Source organism: Balearica regulorum, chromosome 2 (genome assembly GCF_011004875.1).
Source record: "Balearica regulorum gibbericeps isolate bBalReg1 chromosome 2, bBalReg1.pri, whole genome shotgun sequence".
Taxonomy (NCBI): Eukaryota; Metazoa; Chordata; class Aves; order Gruiformes; family Gruidae; genus Balearica; species Balearica regulorum.
Genome location: NC_046185.1, coordinates 162,880,704 through 162,897,851, shown reverse-complemented (window position 1 = coordinate 162,897,851; position 17,148 = coordinate 162,880,704). Strand labels below are relative to the sequence as shown.

Below are 17,148 nucleotides of genomic sequence, written 5' to 3'. Positions count from 1 at the left end.
ATGGAAAGTGTTCTCCAGGCCACTCTGAGGAGGTGTGGCCCATTTCATTTCACCCTTGCTATGGACAAGTTTCTATCAGTTACCAGGACTTAGCTGACAGATGGTAACTTGTCAAAACAGAGGAATTAAATCGCTTTCTGTCTTTGATCTCTTATGACAGAGCTATTGTCCTAGGTTTTATGACCAAAATGCATGTCTGAGTTTAACCAGTCATCATACTAATCTCAACCTGACTCTGATAATGATCTCGATGATGGCCATGGTGGCTTTGGCATTGCCCCAAGCGAGATGATAATGAGGGACTTTCATCCCCTGCAAATCCTCCTATGGAGTCCTTCACTATCTGTTTATGGTGCACATATAAAACCAAACAAAATTATCATGACGCACAGCATTTTACAAACTGAACCAACAGCGAAAAGTTCAACTTGTCCTGACTTCAGAATTTGCTGGATGGAAGCTATGAGCTCATCTCAGGGATGGGACAACCTGTGAAATGCTCAGTACTACAGACATCTTCAAATTAGGTTTGATCAGTCCAGGAACTGTTTTTTCCTTGCTGCCTTCCATGTCTATGATCCTGTGCTGTGGCTTTGGCAGATCTCACGAGCTAAGTTGAGCATGATGCTTAGCAATTGAAAAAGGAATATAAAGAGGGAAACCAACTGGTGGAGACTACAGGGATGCCATGAATGACAGACATTCTTTTCTTTAAGACACAACAGAGAAAATGACATCATATGGCTTCTAGAAAACTGGTATTTTAAGTGATGTGCCTTGCAAAGTTTGTTCATTAGTGGCCATTAAAGGTTGTGATGAAAATAGGACTATAGCACCGATGTCATAGTCATATTCCAGGACAGATCAGATGCACGGTATAAAAGTGAGCTCCTTCTGCTTGAGGTACAAGAGCTTCAAATTAGAAAGAGAATCTCAACCCAAAATACTGTGGTTTACCTCACTTGTATGGATCATGAACCATGAGTCCTGAACAAACCTTGGCTTGCTAGAAAAAGTCAGAAGCTCTCTGATGCACCAGAGTGAATATTCAGGTTGAAATGAAGTGAGCAATTAGAGGAGCTTTGCACAGTTTCTGGTTGCATTGCATATGTCTTACTCAGGTGTGTCTAAAACCTAGACGTGGACACAGAGTTATGTGATGAAAAGCAAGAATAATGCGAGAACATGCCCTCTTGAGTCCTTGATCACCCTTCCTTCCTGTGACTAAATGAAGAAAAACTCGCTAAGACATAAAAGATCACCCTTTTAATATGCTGTAGTGTCTCTCAGTCCATCTAAGTTTAGGCAGTATGTAAACTGAAAATGTAATTGCTTTAGGAGCAAGACAGACTCTTCCTGGAGGCAATTCAGCCCACAAGAGATTAGAATTAACCTCCAAAGAGCATCTCTTTCCGGTGGCTATACAGGAAATTTATAACAATTACATGCCTAATGAGGGTACTTCAACTAGTTGCCTGTATTTAGATGGGTTGAATCAAGGTTTAATAATTACTTGGAGTCCTTAAGCAAAAAGAGAATTGAACTTCATCAAGTTTCCACTCCAAGAGCTCTCTTGTAACTATCTCTTGTAACTATTAAAATAGCAAAAGAGGTTCACTGAACGAAGAGGAGACTGTGCCTCTTAAAAAAAAAAAGGGTCTATTTTCACATGTTCGATGTTTGAAGATGTAGCGAGTGATTCATCTGACATATGTGAGATGTATCCCTTAGGATGAGGTGAATTGCACCCCGGTCTCCATTATTGGCTTGACCTACACAGACTGCAAAGAAAGTGTAAGTGTTGGTGACTACTTTCAATGTAGATGTCTGCACTGAAGACATCTAACTCAATCAAAGGAACCCTAGTCATATTTCTATTTTTCCAGGGTCTTCCTGAGCAGGGAATAAAGCATGGAATATGCCAGCCAGAGCAGGCAATACATCCGGAAGATTTTGCAAGCTGAAATTCTTTAAGATCTGCTGATGACCTTACCCCAATTCTTGCAGAGTTATTAGAGAGTGAGATGTCCATAAAGCAAGGATTAGAAAACTTGTGCCTCTGGCGGGGGAAGGTCCTATGAGATCTTGCCAACCTTCCCTGCTATCTGCTTACAGGAAGGAGCAGGAGAATTACTGCCCAGTGCCCAAAACCACCCACATGTTTACCACTGATCAAAAAAAGCCTTTCTGAAACTGCCCACCCATGAATTCAAATCCTGCTGCAGACAGGATGGGAGTTTGGAAATTATCCAGATACTTTATCACACCTCAGCAGGAAAGCTTCTTTAGAGAGAAACGCAAAGCTTAACAACTGAGAAATTTTCATGCCTTTCTTATCTTCTGATGGGCTCGGCCAGCAGTCCAAATCTTGAGAATTTAGAAGTGTATGCCCCTGAGCAGATTAAGCATGCCTTGGGCTATTAAATCAACCAGACTGGTCCAGGTTTGGGTGCAATGTTATGTATCTAACATGAATCTGGTGGGTTTTTTCCTAATTTGCACTTTCTTTTTGTTCACACCTGTCATTTGGCACCCTCCTCCTTTGAGAAGGTGAGGATCTGGGTTCATAATTGTAACCAAACCAATTTTAGCCAGACTTAGGCATTGACATGTGGTTGTGCTACGCAGAACTCCTGAAACACCTGGGGCTCAAAGTGCACTTGAACTTTGCTTTTCCTTCTTTCTTGCATCTGCTGAGAATCCACTGAGCACGAAAAACCAAAAATCCTTCCTTGGTAAGGGAAAGATGCTAGGAGTTCACTTTAGCTTAAGTCTCCAACCAAAGCTGAAAGCTGAGGGAGACCTTGATCTCAGCCAACAGCAAATACTTTATCTGCTTGCTCTCATTACCTGGAAAATCTCCTTGGCATGATAGTCATCGACTTCAATGTTCACTTCTTTCAGGAAGTTCTTGAGCTCTTTCAAGCTCATCTTGTTGTCTTTGTTTTTATCAGCTTTCCGTAGGCAGGTATGAATCCAGCTGCAGGATGATGTAAGGAAATCCTTCCAGGTCAGTGCCTAGCCTAAATACCATCCTTCTGCTGCCCATGGCAGGGGGGAAATCTCTTTTAAAGACTCTGAACCATCTCCCCAGCTGCTGTAAATCAGCATGCTACCACTGAAACAGCTTACATCACTTCACCTTCTGGTCTGAAAAAGCAAAATGGTGCTTTGGCAGAAGCAAAATGCACTGTAATACAAGTGATCATGACCCAGGAGAAGCTTTTCACCATCTGGCCAAGGCTGGATCAGCTCTCTTTACCCTGTAGGAGTTTCTGGCCACAGCCACATCACAAAACAGTCTGATTTCTCTTTTATGACAGAAAGAGCATTCTGCTCCAGACTGTTAAAAGGGGATAGAAGAAGGACGAAAAGAGCTCCCAAGTGGAGCTTGGTAAATCCATTGTTACAGATTTGATCAATATTCAGTATATCAAGGTGAACACTGAACAGAGACTCTCCAAAATAAGCATTAATACTAAGTTTTTGAGTCACCTTCAGCTTCCATATTTATTTAGGGATTCTACCTACATGTCTTAAGAACTTTGTTGTGAGCAAAATCAAATAAAACTTTGTGGGTCTTGGCTTCCCTTTGTGAAATACACAGGATCTGTTACTGTATCATAGTGTGATAATAGTTCGTCAGAGCTTGGCTTGTAATAACTTTAGTATATCTATGGATCTGAAGTAATTACTATAAAAAATAAGCTGCTTAATGTGATGCCAGTTAGTCTGAACTGGGTCTCCCATGTTCTTTCGGTGTCTTGGGAAAATAATGTGAGACAGTTGAGATACCTTGCAGTCTTAACCCATGCTTTTTGCATCATGGAACTGACTCCCTCTGGTTTGTTTTACTGTCAAATAAGAAAGGTCATCCAGAAAAATCTATTTTTCAATAGAAAAATGATCAAAGTAACAATTTGATCTCCACAAATGTAACCTTCCATGTCTTGCATAGGAAGCATTGCTTCAAATTCATTCTAAAAAAATCTTTAAAAAGTGCCCAATCTAGATATTAAGTAGAGTAAACCTCAGGATTAGCAAATACCAGCTGAGGCATATGGTACCATAACATTTTAACTGGGCCCTTCAAAATAACCCTGAAAAAGGGCATTAACTGACAGCCTTAGGGGCTGTACACATAACCCTGAAACAGTGTATTCACCACAGCTACCACTGCATTCAAATATTTCTGAACTATGGAGATACATGTAAACTGTTTGTAAGTATTGTTTGTCTCATGGAAAGTTGAACTTTCTGCCTTTAAAAATCTTGGCAGGTGCTAAACAATGACCTCACACCACATCAGTCAGCCTGGTAATATTAATACTCCCCTTCTTTAGATACAGAAGCCAAAATAAAGAGAGGCTACATTTCCCCAGCTCCCAAGGACAATCCAGGGCCCTGAAACAGGGTCTGACTTGGACTAGTTCTTCCCAGAAAACCAGGTTCTATTCATGAAGCTCCCATGTGCGAAGGGTGCTCTGCTGGGAGGACACCACCATCCACCCCAGAGTGGAGAACACCCCCTCCACCAGTTGTCCTCCAAAGAGTGTCTGCTCAGCATGTCAACATGGTGCCAACGGCAGTGCCACCCATTTGTACCTGATCTCTGCACCTTGGGTCCCCTTCACAGCCTTCCCTAAAAATAACGGGCAGGAGTAACGTGCAAGTCTAGTGAGGATGTTCCATCTGTCACAGCCAGAGGTGAGCAGCAGGGTTGGATAACATTGCGTGTAGACACTACTCTTTTTGCTCTAACCGCTGGAAAAAAACACCCTTTTTTAAAAAGTCTGCAGTCATTTCCACTGATCATGAGCACCCAGAGGTTACGCGCATATCCAACGTCAACTCTGGGAGGCAATATGTGGGCAGTAAATGTATCTGGAAAACAGTATGCCCAGGTCCTGCCTCCCAATGGCGGATGCTTTGCTGTTATATCCCTCCCAGGGAGGCTGAGCAATGTAAGAGAGAAATCAGAGCCGATGAAGAGCATAGGCCCACAGCGGGTCTTGCTGCAAGGACAAGCAGCAAAGAGAGAAAAAAGAGACTACAGACAACCGGGGCTCCCATCGGTCATTTCAGCAGTGTTCAGTCCCCAAAACACCCAAACTCCCCATGCATCTGGCCACCCCCAGGTTTGAGAGAGCTTAGAGGAGCTGGATGAACTAAGCACTTCAACTGAAATTCATCTGATACAAATACCATTTTTCAGCCCTGGTTGGGGTCTTCCTTTCACTTTATACACCTATTTGGGCCTAGGTGGACTAGGAAAAAGCTGTTCCCATTCTTGTATACATCCAGAGAAAGCCTGCTTCCTGCCTCTTGTTTTTAAAGGATCTGCCAGCTCCAGGGCTACCAGCTTTCTATTAGAAACTCAAGAGTTTGACTGGAACTATCTGGCAAATACCCCATGAACGTACTCAGAACAGAAATGCTGCAAAACTTCTGGTAAGTGATTTCCAACCAGAAGAAAAGCTCATACATAAATCCCAGAATCGAAGCAGACTGTGCCACGCTACTCAAATGAAAAGTCCCCTGTATTTTCTGTCTGAAGTCTTCCCTGTACACATACCTGCAATATTTGCTAAATAACCTATGCCAGCTTGCTGCAGAGCTGAATCTGAGGCTTAATAAAACAGTACTGTATATATAAGAACATCAGAAGTACTCAGAAAGCATGTGGGGGTTTTATCTTTGTAAGAATATAGGACTGGAAAGGACACATAAGACACTAATTCAAGTCCCTTGCTACCGCAGGCAACTCCATCATCTTATAAATTGAACAAACCCCATCTGAAACTAGCAAGGTTTTTGCTTTCAATACTTGTTTTCAAAATCTTACTCATTCCTTACTTGCTTTGCAAGGTTTTGGAGGTTGGAAAAGATACACTGCAAGGCAATTCTCCAGTCATGGGGGACAGGCAGGGGACCCAACACTTGCCCTCATCTACCAACTCTTTCCCTTCTGTGCTCACAGATGCAGAGAACATTTCTGAGGTTTAAGGAAGATCTGAGTAATCCCATGCTGCCAAGCAAACCCAGTGAAGACAGACTAAATTTAAAATCCCAGGCTTTAATTAAACATCATCAAATTTCAAATGAGAAATCATGCTGTTCTGTAATTCCAGGTTACGTTAAACGGCCTGAGACAATCCCAGATTGGAAGCCAGCACTGCACAGTAATTACTCTTCCAGAAATACGGCTTGCCTACCCACCCTATTTAGTTTCGATTCTGCTTTCCAAAGACAGAGACACACTTTTCCATGCTGGAAATTTACAGCCTTCTTCCCTTGCAAATGTCATTGTTATTTTCCCCTCCTTCTTGTCTCTTCTTATGGGGAAGTTTTTCAGCAATGTATTCAATTTGACACACTCGAGGGACGACTTTCTGTAGCCTACATTTTCCCCACACACTGTGGGGTGGGGGAAGCCTTCACATTCAGAAGGAAAACTGCCAGGGTGCAACATTTCAACAGCACCAAAGTTTCAAGATGTCAACTTGTCTAGGGACTGCTCCCTACCACCATGGACACATTACTGATAACACTACTGAAGAATGACCGTACAGCCTAGAGCTTAAAGAACCATCCAAAAAGACATTCATAGTGCAGCAGATAAACACAGCATCCTATGCACATCAGAACTACCGGAGTCTGATTCCTTTAAACGAACAGCACTACGGTTGTGCAAGTGCTTATTAGACTTCAGAGAATCCACAGAAGAGTAAAGCCTGATGAAAGCTCAGCAATTATGTGCCATCTCCTTCATCATTGGTACATTATTACTCAGCAGGGAACCTACATGGAGTGAAACCCTGACTGAGGGCAAGACTCCCTGGTGCCTGCTCAGGCTCAGACTCCAGCTCTGTGATTTTGCCCAGCTGAGGATTTTGCATCTCCACTCCTCTCCACAGATGCTTTGATGTTGAACAAGGCATGAAGCTCACGCAGTCTTCTCTTACTGACAGCACTATCTGGTTTCCTCTCTGATAGCTGGATGCCTATCTTTGGGAAGCTTAAAGGAACTTAATATTTTATGACTGCTGCAGCTGCATCAAATCAGGTTCATATGTCACAGTCAGGGCCGCAGACACACAGGGACTGCAGAAAATCCATCAAAAACTGCACCCACAGATACCCTCTGTTTTTTTATGGATGTGAGACCTGTGGTTGCAAAGCAACTTACTGAGTGAAATGCAGCCCCCAGGAAAATTCCCTGTGAATTCAGCAGAGCCAGGATTTCACCCAATAACTAACTCTCCATTTCAAAACTAATTCACTCTCCTTTCCTTCCCTGCTGCTTTTCCTTTCCAGTGTCTGCATTGTCACTAGAGCAATTGCAAATGCTTTCAGGGCTAAACTTCCTCCCATGCTGAGGCAAATAAGGAGTCAGTGGAGCTACCCCAGAGTAAATTTGGCAGTCAGAAGAGGAGAATCAGTTCCCTCGCCTTGTATTACTGAGAAACATGACAAACAGTACGGGCTTTTCATGCCTTGCCAAGAAGTGCCTGTCCTGGAGTTTACTGCAATGCAAGTGAAACAGACCCCTGAAGAATACAAAAAAATAATGATTGTTTTATCTGGAGCTCCCTGAAAGAAGCAATTCTTTGCTTAAGGAGCTATGTGAAGCCTGAATCTGCTCTTGCTTGTATCACTGTAAAACAGGGAAAAAAAGCATTGGAAACCAGGGAGTTTGCCCTGGTGCAAAATCAGTGCAACAGAAAACTCAGTGCCCAGGGCCAATAGGAAAAAAATGGGGTTAGTCTACCATCTCCACCCACAGAGAAAGACAAGTGCATCTTTGTGTGTGATTAATCACTTTATAAGGAAAAGGATACTGTTGGAGTTTCTGTTTCTGGTTCATGGAGTTGCTGTGGGCTATGATTTTCCCAAGGCCGGAGATCCAGTGGTTGGCATCATCCTCTGAACTCGCAATGAGGTCCAGATTTTTCCGCTGGTCTTTGAAAATGATGGAAAAGCAGCGATACTCTGGGACATCCTTGGCGTATTTTTCCATACCTTCTGTTTTATGGCCTGACCTCACATCCCGAATATCTTCAATGGAGACTGTGAAAAGAAAGCAGAGCTGCTGTCAGCAGGAGTTCAGTCAGCCTTATCTCTCTACCTTGTTAGGGATATTAAGAAATTACTCTTTCTCCTTTTCCTGCAACCTCTGGAGGATTCCCTTCCTTTCCCCCCCTTCCCCAAACTTTGATACTAAAGAAAGCTCAAATCAAAAGGAGCAGAAAGAGCAAGATATTTTTTTTTTAAAAACCTCTTTAGCCACGTTCAATATTTAACTAAGAAGCAGAATATGCACTAGATGCCATACTGTGATATGATGTTTATGAGATATCAGTCACTGCCAAGAGCCTGGTTCCAGTCCTTGGAGCATCCCTGATTTGATCTCTGCCCCCATCTGAGAATGAGGAGAGTGGAGTTGTGCCTCCCTGTGAACATCACCTCACATGAAAATGAGAGGTGACATCAGTAAGAGGAGGGCAGGGACCAAAACAGTCTTTCTTTAGTTTGCAAAATAGTGAGAAAGTAAAATATAAAATCCCTCATATTCTTCTCAGTTACGCTACTGTAAATTAGGGAGGTAAAGACCAAAGTTTCAAAGCAGTTTGGTGTCACCGATACTCTATCCTCACCCCAGTAAAGAGCAGACTTGATCCTCTTTGCTGTAAGAAAATAAGCCACTGCTTTCAAGACCATCCTTCCCCATTTCCATCTCTGCCTCTCAGCTCGTGGAAATGAGCCCTGAAATCACACCAAGTTTTCACAATGCACACACATTCAAGTGACTGGGTTATTAAACAAATGTAAGTAACTGAGACATCCCTACGCTGCCCCTGAGAGCATGGAGGTGCCTTCAAACTGTGCTGAAACCAGGCAAGCTCCCAGCAGCACGCACAGCCTCTTTTTGTCTTTCATAGGTCACTTAATACATCTACAAAGGACTGAGAGGAGAGGGCAGAAATTATTTAATCACCTTTGACCGCTGAGAAACTTAACAGCGAAGTAGGGATGGCACCTACACACAATAAATGGCAAAAATGTTCGTAAACAGTGTTGGAGTCCATAACTGAGAAAATCTAATAGCATTTTCTTGAGTGGGAGACAGACCAGTTAATATTTTGCAGACATCTACCAATACTATCTCAGGGCACACATAGAAAAGGCAACACACTTGAGAGAAATTCAGCCATCTTCTACAACAAGCATGCCAAAAAATAGATATAATCACAGGAATTTGAAAGAAAAAAATGGCTTAACTTCTTACTTCAAATTGTAAATTACAGGTTAAAATGACTTCCTGTGTCATAGATGTGTGACATCAATTTTATTTGGGCTTATCTTGAACGAGCTTTGCTGAAAAGCAATACATGAGTGTAAAATATCCCCACTGTTTAGCTGAATAGGAGAAACTTGCCTTTAAACATCCATTTTATCCACTCTTTCATTTAAATTGGTGCAATTTCACCATTAAAGTGTCCGGTTCATTCAAAGTCAACACTGCAGAAAAAACTCAGCATCCACCCTGCATGTTTTTAGCATGGCTGCCCTGGGATCATCCAAAATTCATCAGATGCTCCGTTTGAAAACGTTCCTTATTTCCCAGGGCAGTCATGAAGATACTCAGCTGCTGGGAAAGAAAAAAAAAAAAACCCTCAAAACTTCAGTCTTCAAAAATCAGTGACTTTCCAAAACTAACACTTGACATTTGCTTTAAATTCTCACCACATGCTGGGCTGATCAAACATCTTCCACAGCACTTTGCTGGTTTGGTTCCTATACAAGTACATACTGTGAGGACCTTCCTGGAGCTGGCAAAGCTCCTCCCTGACAATTATGAGCAATTATCTTTGTGTGGTCTTTTATTATCACTTCATAAAGGCCAATAGTTGATCAGTTGGAAGGGAGAAGAAGGCTGGGTTGGGCTGCAGTGGAATTACGTTATCTGGCCAATTTATCGTAGAGTGAAAGTTTGTGGGTTTGAGTACTAAAACCACCCTTGAAAGAAAAGGGCTGCAATTCCCTTGCAGCTGGGCTGCTAGTGGGGAGCCTTGCTGGTGATTTTGCCCATTAACTAGGACATTGGCCAAAGGACAGTGATTGTGCCTTAAGTAGAACTACATATCCTACCCCCTTAATATCATGCTTGGAGGGATTCAGTTCAGTCAAAAAGTCTAAAGTTTGGTTAGACTCCTTTTATAGTCAACAGGAAAAAAAAAGCTTTTTGAACACAAATGTTTTGTCCCATTTAGAAAAAAAACTTCTGGGTAAGATAAATCACACCCTTAATCCATGGCTAAAGTGGATCCTTGACCAGAAAGGAAGACCAGGCTGAGCATCTCAGCTGCAGATGTGTGCTATGCAGATGGTCCGTAAGTAGGTGATTCTCCTCCACTCCCGGTCTCTTCTGGTTATGGCAGTGCAAGTGGAAGGATCATCCTGTTGCTCCTCATCATCTGCCAACTGCTCACTACTGCTTGGCTCATAAGAGTTATTGTCCCTTCAGAATGGCTCACTAGTCTGCTTGTGCAATCAATCCCTAAACTTTGGGTTGGCAATGACCTAGTGTTTCCAAGACTAGAAAATCTGATGTTAAATATTGGAAATTTAGAATGGATTATTTGGAAATCATTACCTGGCAAAGTGAATCCACTGGAAAAGAGAGCTATGTGGGAGGAAAAAAAAGATTGAAAACCTGTGTCTGGAAGGGCTGTCTTGATCTCTGTGGGGTATGCTGAGAAGAGGATGATAGAGGGCACAGAGCTCCTCCATGCAGAAAAGATACAAGGAAGGCTGAAGAACAGGAGCAGTGTCTACTGTAGTCTCGAAAGAGACAAGGAGAGAAACTATCAGCACAGGAACTGTTAGAAAAGCAGGGTAAGGGAGGACACTTTTTAAAGCTTTCCATAGCTTGGTTGTGTGTACTGCTTTCATCTATCAATAAAAAAGCTTAAGCCAAAGGAGTCAGCCCAAACCATCTGCAAATGTTATCTCTTTTCTGGAAAACCTTAACCCAGCATGAGTACGTTATCAGCTGCTCCCGGACAGTGCGTGTACTGTATTCGCAGTCCCAAATTAACTGTGTGCTCAGCTGAGCTATCTGCAAGGAGAAATCAGAAATAACTGGAGGACAGAGACATTTCACAGCAGAGGAACGCTTACAACAAACACCCATCAATCACGTATCCCTGGAACCTCCCTGTTCCTTCCCCATCACACCACAGCGGGGAGGTAACCACGAGCAGAAGAGAATCTGGAAAGTGTGCATCTACTTCTCCTGAAGTCTGCTGAAGAGGTGGTTTGTATAAAGCTGAAAACATGAAGCACAACACAAGGAAGCCTGTGTCCTTCCTGGCCTCCAGACATGGAGTCAAACAGGTTGCATCCTGGTCAGCCTTCCTGGCTGCTGTGGATGCCACTTGGCCAGTGCCACAGCCGAAGGCTCCCCACTGACATGGACATATAGCAGTGTTCCCTGGAGCCGGTGAAATTACTCCTGTCTGAACTAGTCTCAGGGAGATATTTAGAGCTTTCTTTTTAATCCTCCTTTCAATTTTCATCACTGGATATGGCCCTTGTGCTCCTTCCTCACTAATTCTCGGCCCAGTGGCCTTCTGTTTCACCCATGGCATTAGCAGGCAGGTATGAGTCAGGCCCACAGGCTGCAGAAGGCCAGTTTTGACAGCCATGATGTTTTCAAGCAACCAACATGTATCTTTCGGGTCTCCCTTGATTTGGATTTCTCTCTTCATGGTTTTCAAGGAGCTTGCTGTTATACTTGCTCATCTCCACATGCCGAAGGAAGAACACCACCTCTCAAAGGAAGACAAAAGCTGTGATTCACACTGATGTGCCTGTAACCTGACTTAGAGAGTGTGCAAGTACCCAAGTCCAAAACAGTGACCCACAAAACCTTGCTGAGCTGATGCAGAGCCTCACCTGTGCCTCTGCCTGACCCATGCCCCAGAATTCAGTTTCTTCCTTCAAGTGGCCCCTGCACAAAAAGCTCCCCACCTCCCTCCAGCAGGACTTGGGCTGGCCTGACCACCCTCCACAAGGCGCCCTCAAGCACACCCCAGTGCAAGGATTTCAGCCCTACATGCATGTGGAGACGGGATGGCCATTTATGTGAGACCCATTCCTGCAGGAAGCAGTAGGGAGAGGGACACAAATTCAATCTCTTCATCACCCTACAAGTTGTAACCCCAGAGCTTTCAGGCTTCAGGAGTGCATCCGAGTCAGATGTATGCACTATGAGCCCTTGGGCAGTCAAAAATACAAGCGTTGAAGAGCCAGGACAAGCCTGACAAGGTGCCTAATGATTAGAGCACTTGTCTGAAAGATGAGCCCTGGCCACTGGCCTCTCCATCTCTTCTTCAGTCACTGCTCCTAAGGTGAAATGTCCAGACTATGCTGGGATCATGGACAGTAACACACTTTGGTAATCCTAAAGAATACAGGGAAAGGAGGAACGGAGGGAGACAGCAATCACCCTTTGCCTTCCTCCTGTTTAGCAGGCAGCCCTGCGAGAGGACATGTATTTTTCAAGAGCCTTACAGAAAAGAGAGAGAACAAGGAACTGGAACCCACATTTCCTGTAAACCACTGAGCATGTGAAGGTGCTTCTCCTTCCTTGTGCCTTTGCTGGTAAAGAGGGAGAGGAGGGTCAATGTATAGAGACTTGGAAGCACAGCCAAAACAGCTGGCCTTAGGTTACTCATGAGGGGAGGGGGACAGTTTTTTCACTTTGGGGGAAATACTTCTCAGATCCTTCCTTTTCCTTATCCTTCCTCTGTGTCATTAGCAAGTGATCTCCACAATGTGGCATTCAGTCACGCTGAATTACTGCATCCCACTCTAATTGGCTCAATAAGTCACTTCTGTTTACTGTCAGGAAATGCAGATGAGAAATGTACTCAGCTGTTACTAGCTTGCACCGTATTTGCACACAACACTGCATGTCTGCAGAGAGATCAGACCGTCACCAGCTGCAGCTCAGCCACGCTGGCTTAGCATCTTGTCAAGAACAGATGAAAGCTGCTACCTGACCCCAGGACTGCCCTGCCAGCCAGGATGGCTGCAGCGAGACTACAGGGATTTCCCAACACACGGAGCACACGGGGCAAACTGACACTGCCTGCCGCTTCTCTCTTTGGTTTCACCCCAGAAAAAGCAGTTTAGTTGATTTGAGTTTCACCATAGGTGGCAGATGCTAATGGCAAAACGCAGTTGGGATCAGGACCTTCGTAATTAGCAGGAGCTAGAGCACTGTCAACTCCCCGGACCGGGAACACCAAAGGCTATCCATCACCCTCATGGCTGAGGGATGCTCATAATGATTCAAGGGTGGGTTTAGCATGAGCCCCGCTGTGCTGTGCCTTCTTAGCCCTGACTGCATTGTGCTCTCATCTCCTGGTGTGTGAATTACTGCAGGTCCCAGCTGCTGATTCCTCAGCTGTTCTCTTCTTCTCTCCCCCTCCACTGACTTGCTCAGCACGGTGTTTTAACTTGAGATCTGCTGCACAGCAGTCTGCCCTCATCGCTGGTGTGTGTCACCAGCTGACAAACAGTGATATAATGCGCATGCAATTTTACATGTTGTTTGGAAATACCTTTTAATGTAAGGTCTTTACCCAATCTTTCTGTCTGCCAATCACAGCTTGGGGCATCGATGTAAATAGAGTGATCTCTATTTACATTCCTTCCACACATCACAACCAGAGCCCTGCAAACTATTTCTGCAACTAGTTCCTACTTCTCCTGCCATTACAGTGCTGCTAAATTTGGATCTAAGGCTCTCAACACTTCTGTCTTTGCATTTAACATATGCTATGGAGAATAAGGTCAATATTTGTCAGCACACTGCCTGTGATGAAAATTGTCCCAGCAACGCATGCGGTGGCCTGATTCAAAATTAAATCGAAAAACCAGGCAGCTCTGCATTTGAAATGATTTGTTTTATGGGTTGAGTGATTTTGATAAAAACTAATGAGACCCACAGACAGAAGGTTTTGTTTTCACAGCTGACGGCTGTCTTGCATAACACATTCACATCAGCAAATATTTTTCCAGGGACAAAGACATGTCTGACCGTGAAGCAATGATTCCTAAAGAAACTGCCTAACCAGCTCCAGAAGGAAGGTGTTGGTGCAGTCAATTGCCCGCTGTGTGCATACAGGTTGCTGAGAGTTTCTGTTGACTTTAGGCACTTATCAGGAGCAATTTAAAGTTTTCACTTCTTGACTTGAGCCAGCACAGAACAATATCGCATCCCTTGTTTTTCTGCAAGCAAGTTCAGGGCATTAATTCAATGGAGACAATCATTCATTCTTCCGCAAAAATCGTATGGTATGTTCATCGCATGGCATTTTAAGGGCATTCCTAAATTTCACAGGAACTCAAAAATGAAGGAAAAAGTTTTCTGCTGACCACTGGTAGTAGGCTATAAACATAAAGCTTTTGCACTATGTTTAAACCATGCAAAAATATCCTGTCATTGGGCTGGAAGCGAGAGAAACTGGAAGAATTTATGTGTATTTTTAATAGTGAGGATAATTAATAATTAGATCAAAATATCAATTTTATTACTTCAAATGATAATACAATCATCACTTGCAACTTTCAGTTATGCAACCGAATTTAGCTCACCTCTGTAAATTTCTCCCAAAACTGATTTTTTTTAACCAAACTACAGAAAAAAAAAAACCTCAACAAGAGTAGGTTTTAAGTAAAGCTTTTGGCTAGAAATGGAAATACTTCAGCCAAAACTCCTAAACTTCTTTCTTGACTACGCTGCTCGTGACTCAACGACGCACCCCCAGTGAGTCATCCTTGATGCAGTGTGCGAAACTCCTTCACAGCTGTCAGAGGAAACGTCATCTCCTCGAGCCTCCGGCAGAGAAAGGGTGCAGGAGGCAGCAAAGCTCAGCTTCTCTGAGGCTCCACTGAAGCACCCCTAAATCTAAATGACTCATTCAGTCTTTTCCTTCTGGCTTTCAATATTCTGTTTCTCCACCAAATGCTCAAAAGGATGTTTCACTGGAAAGTTTTCAACCATTCCTACAAATCCTCAGTTCAGAGAGTTTTTAAAGGGATTGAATCTGGCTTAAGTGAGCTCACGCTAGGGATTTCAGCTGGTTTAAGGAAAGACTTTCAAAAATCGATTTCATTGAAAGCTGCACATGCCTTTTTGCTCTTTTTTTGATGTAGATGAGACCTGATATTTGACCACAGCTAAACAAGACAGTGCTACGGACAGGCTTCTGCTCTTTCAGCACAAGCCCCTCTGCCTCCCACCACAGTGATGCTCAGGAGTGAACTGGCTCTGATTGAACTGGCTGTTTGCCAGCTCCCTTGCACAAACCTTTTCTTTGCCCCCAAACTGTTAATCCTACCCCTTGAATACTGTTTTCTCAGCCCCAGGGAGAAAGCTGTCCCAGACGTAAAAGCCTCATGGGCCAAAGAAGTATCCGCCCGGACCATGGCTCTACGTGACATTTAAGATAACAGAGAGCAGCAGTGTGTTTACGGGGCCCCTATGCAGCTCAGACACAGGGTGTAGCAGGCTATGGTGAAAAATGGATTTTTAAAGGTGCTTTTGTGCAGCCTCTCATGGCCAGCACTCTGATGTTTCTGCAGGAGCTGACCAGAGAGTAAGCACAGGGCATAACATGTCTGTTGGAAAACTGGCCACTTAAGGTGCTTCACGGGCTTTTAGAAAAAACGTGTTCCCTTGGGCATAAATGGAACATATTGAAAAATAATGAATTATGGATAATAAGGAAAAAACGGATTAGGTTCTACCTGCAAAGACATCATATTGGAATGGCAGCCTATCCTCCAAAAGCCCTGTGGGTAATACAGCTACCAAGACAACGTCCAATCTAAATTTCCAGTTGTTTAAAATAAAGACAACAGAGGAGGGTAGTTGTTGTACGCCACGTATCCAATCCAGGCAACATCTGTGCCTGTGACAACCCTGATATGTTGGGGCTTTTTAATTTCAAGCATCTGATATTCTTCTATTGGCAGTCCCCAGTTTTATCTACTAGACACCACCACACAACGGTTTACAAATAACTTTTCTGTATGATTGTAAGAATGGTAACAGGAATAACAGGAAACTAAACATAACCCTTACCCTACCCAGACTTTGCTCCTCTGAGCTGCCTCCATCTGCTTGCTCTCAGCAATGCTGCAGATAAGATTAGACCTTCTGCTAAAACCTCTCAGTTTCCATGCTGCTCATTCTTTTTCCTTCCTAAAAAAGGCAGCTTATCTGCAGTTTTAGAAAGGCTTTGTACTGAAAGGCAATGTTACTGTCTGTCAACAAGGAAGGGTGACCTTCTGGAGATACTCGCCTTGAAGTCCCTGATTTTGAGTATCAAATCATGACCCTGCACTCTTCCTCTGCTTTTTGACCACCTACACACACCAGACCAAATGAGAAGGCAGCCACAGTGATAGAGTCCGCCAGAGAAAACAACACTAACCAGGGGTAATCCTCTTTATACCTAAACCCAAAGCAGCTAGCGAAGTTAAAAGCTCAAGAAAGAAACTGAAACCCAGCCATCACTGAAAACTTGGGAATGGAAGGTCTCAAGGGACCAACAAAGGAGAAAGGCATGGAAACATGGATGTCCTTGGGGTTATGGCTAGGGACTGGGCAAGTGTCAGTCCTGTACTTTTCTCTTTTGTTGACTTCCAGGTTCAGGTGTGCCCAGAGCACCTGTTGAAAGAAGCCCCGAGGTGGCCCTCAACCCTCCCAAAAGCTTGTGCCACAACTGCCAGCACAGCTTCACATCCTCCCACGAGTGTGTGGGGGACAGCCCGCCCCGGCATGCTTGGCAGGCCAGCCTGGCATCGGGCACGTTCCCACAGCCAGCCAGGTGTACGGATGCAAAGCCAGCCCGGCCGGAGCCTTGCCAGAGCTTGCTTTTTCAGAGCAGCAAGGACAAGCTCTGCCTCGACTGCTATCCCAGAGTCTTTCTCTGGGGAAAGGTGTGCATACATAGAGGCATTATGGAGCATACGTGTGGGTGTGAGTAGGTTGTGGCTGTTACTCCATCTTCATTTTGCACTGCGGACACTCCCAAGGCACAGTGAGTTCTGCTTCCCGCAGTGGTA

The 17,148-nt window shown here is 44.0% G+C and overlaps 1 protein-coding gene across 2 annotated transcripts in view; it reads right to left on the bottom strand.

The window, feature by feature from the left end:
• Positions 1-17,148, bottom strand: part of PLCD1 (phospholipase C delta 1) — a 58,072-nt gene that overhangs the window by 25,059 nt on the left and 15,865 nt on the right. For both annotated transcript variants that reach the window (XM_075746763.1, XM_010310542.2), the window contains exons 3-4: positions 7,842-8,070; positions 2,851-2,980 (exon numbers count right to left, since the gene is read on the bottom strand). In XM_075746763.1, the coding sequence (XP_075602878.1) occupies positions 2,851-2,980; positions 7,842-8,070 (359 nt within the window). The remainder of the gene's footprint in view (positions 1-2,850; positions 2,981-7,841; positions 8,071-17,148) is intronic.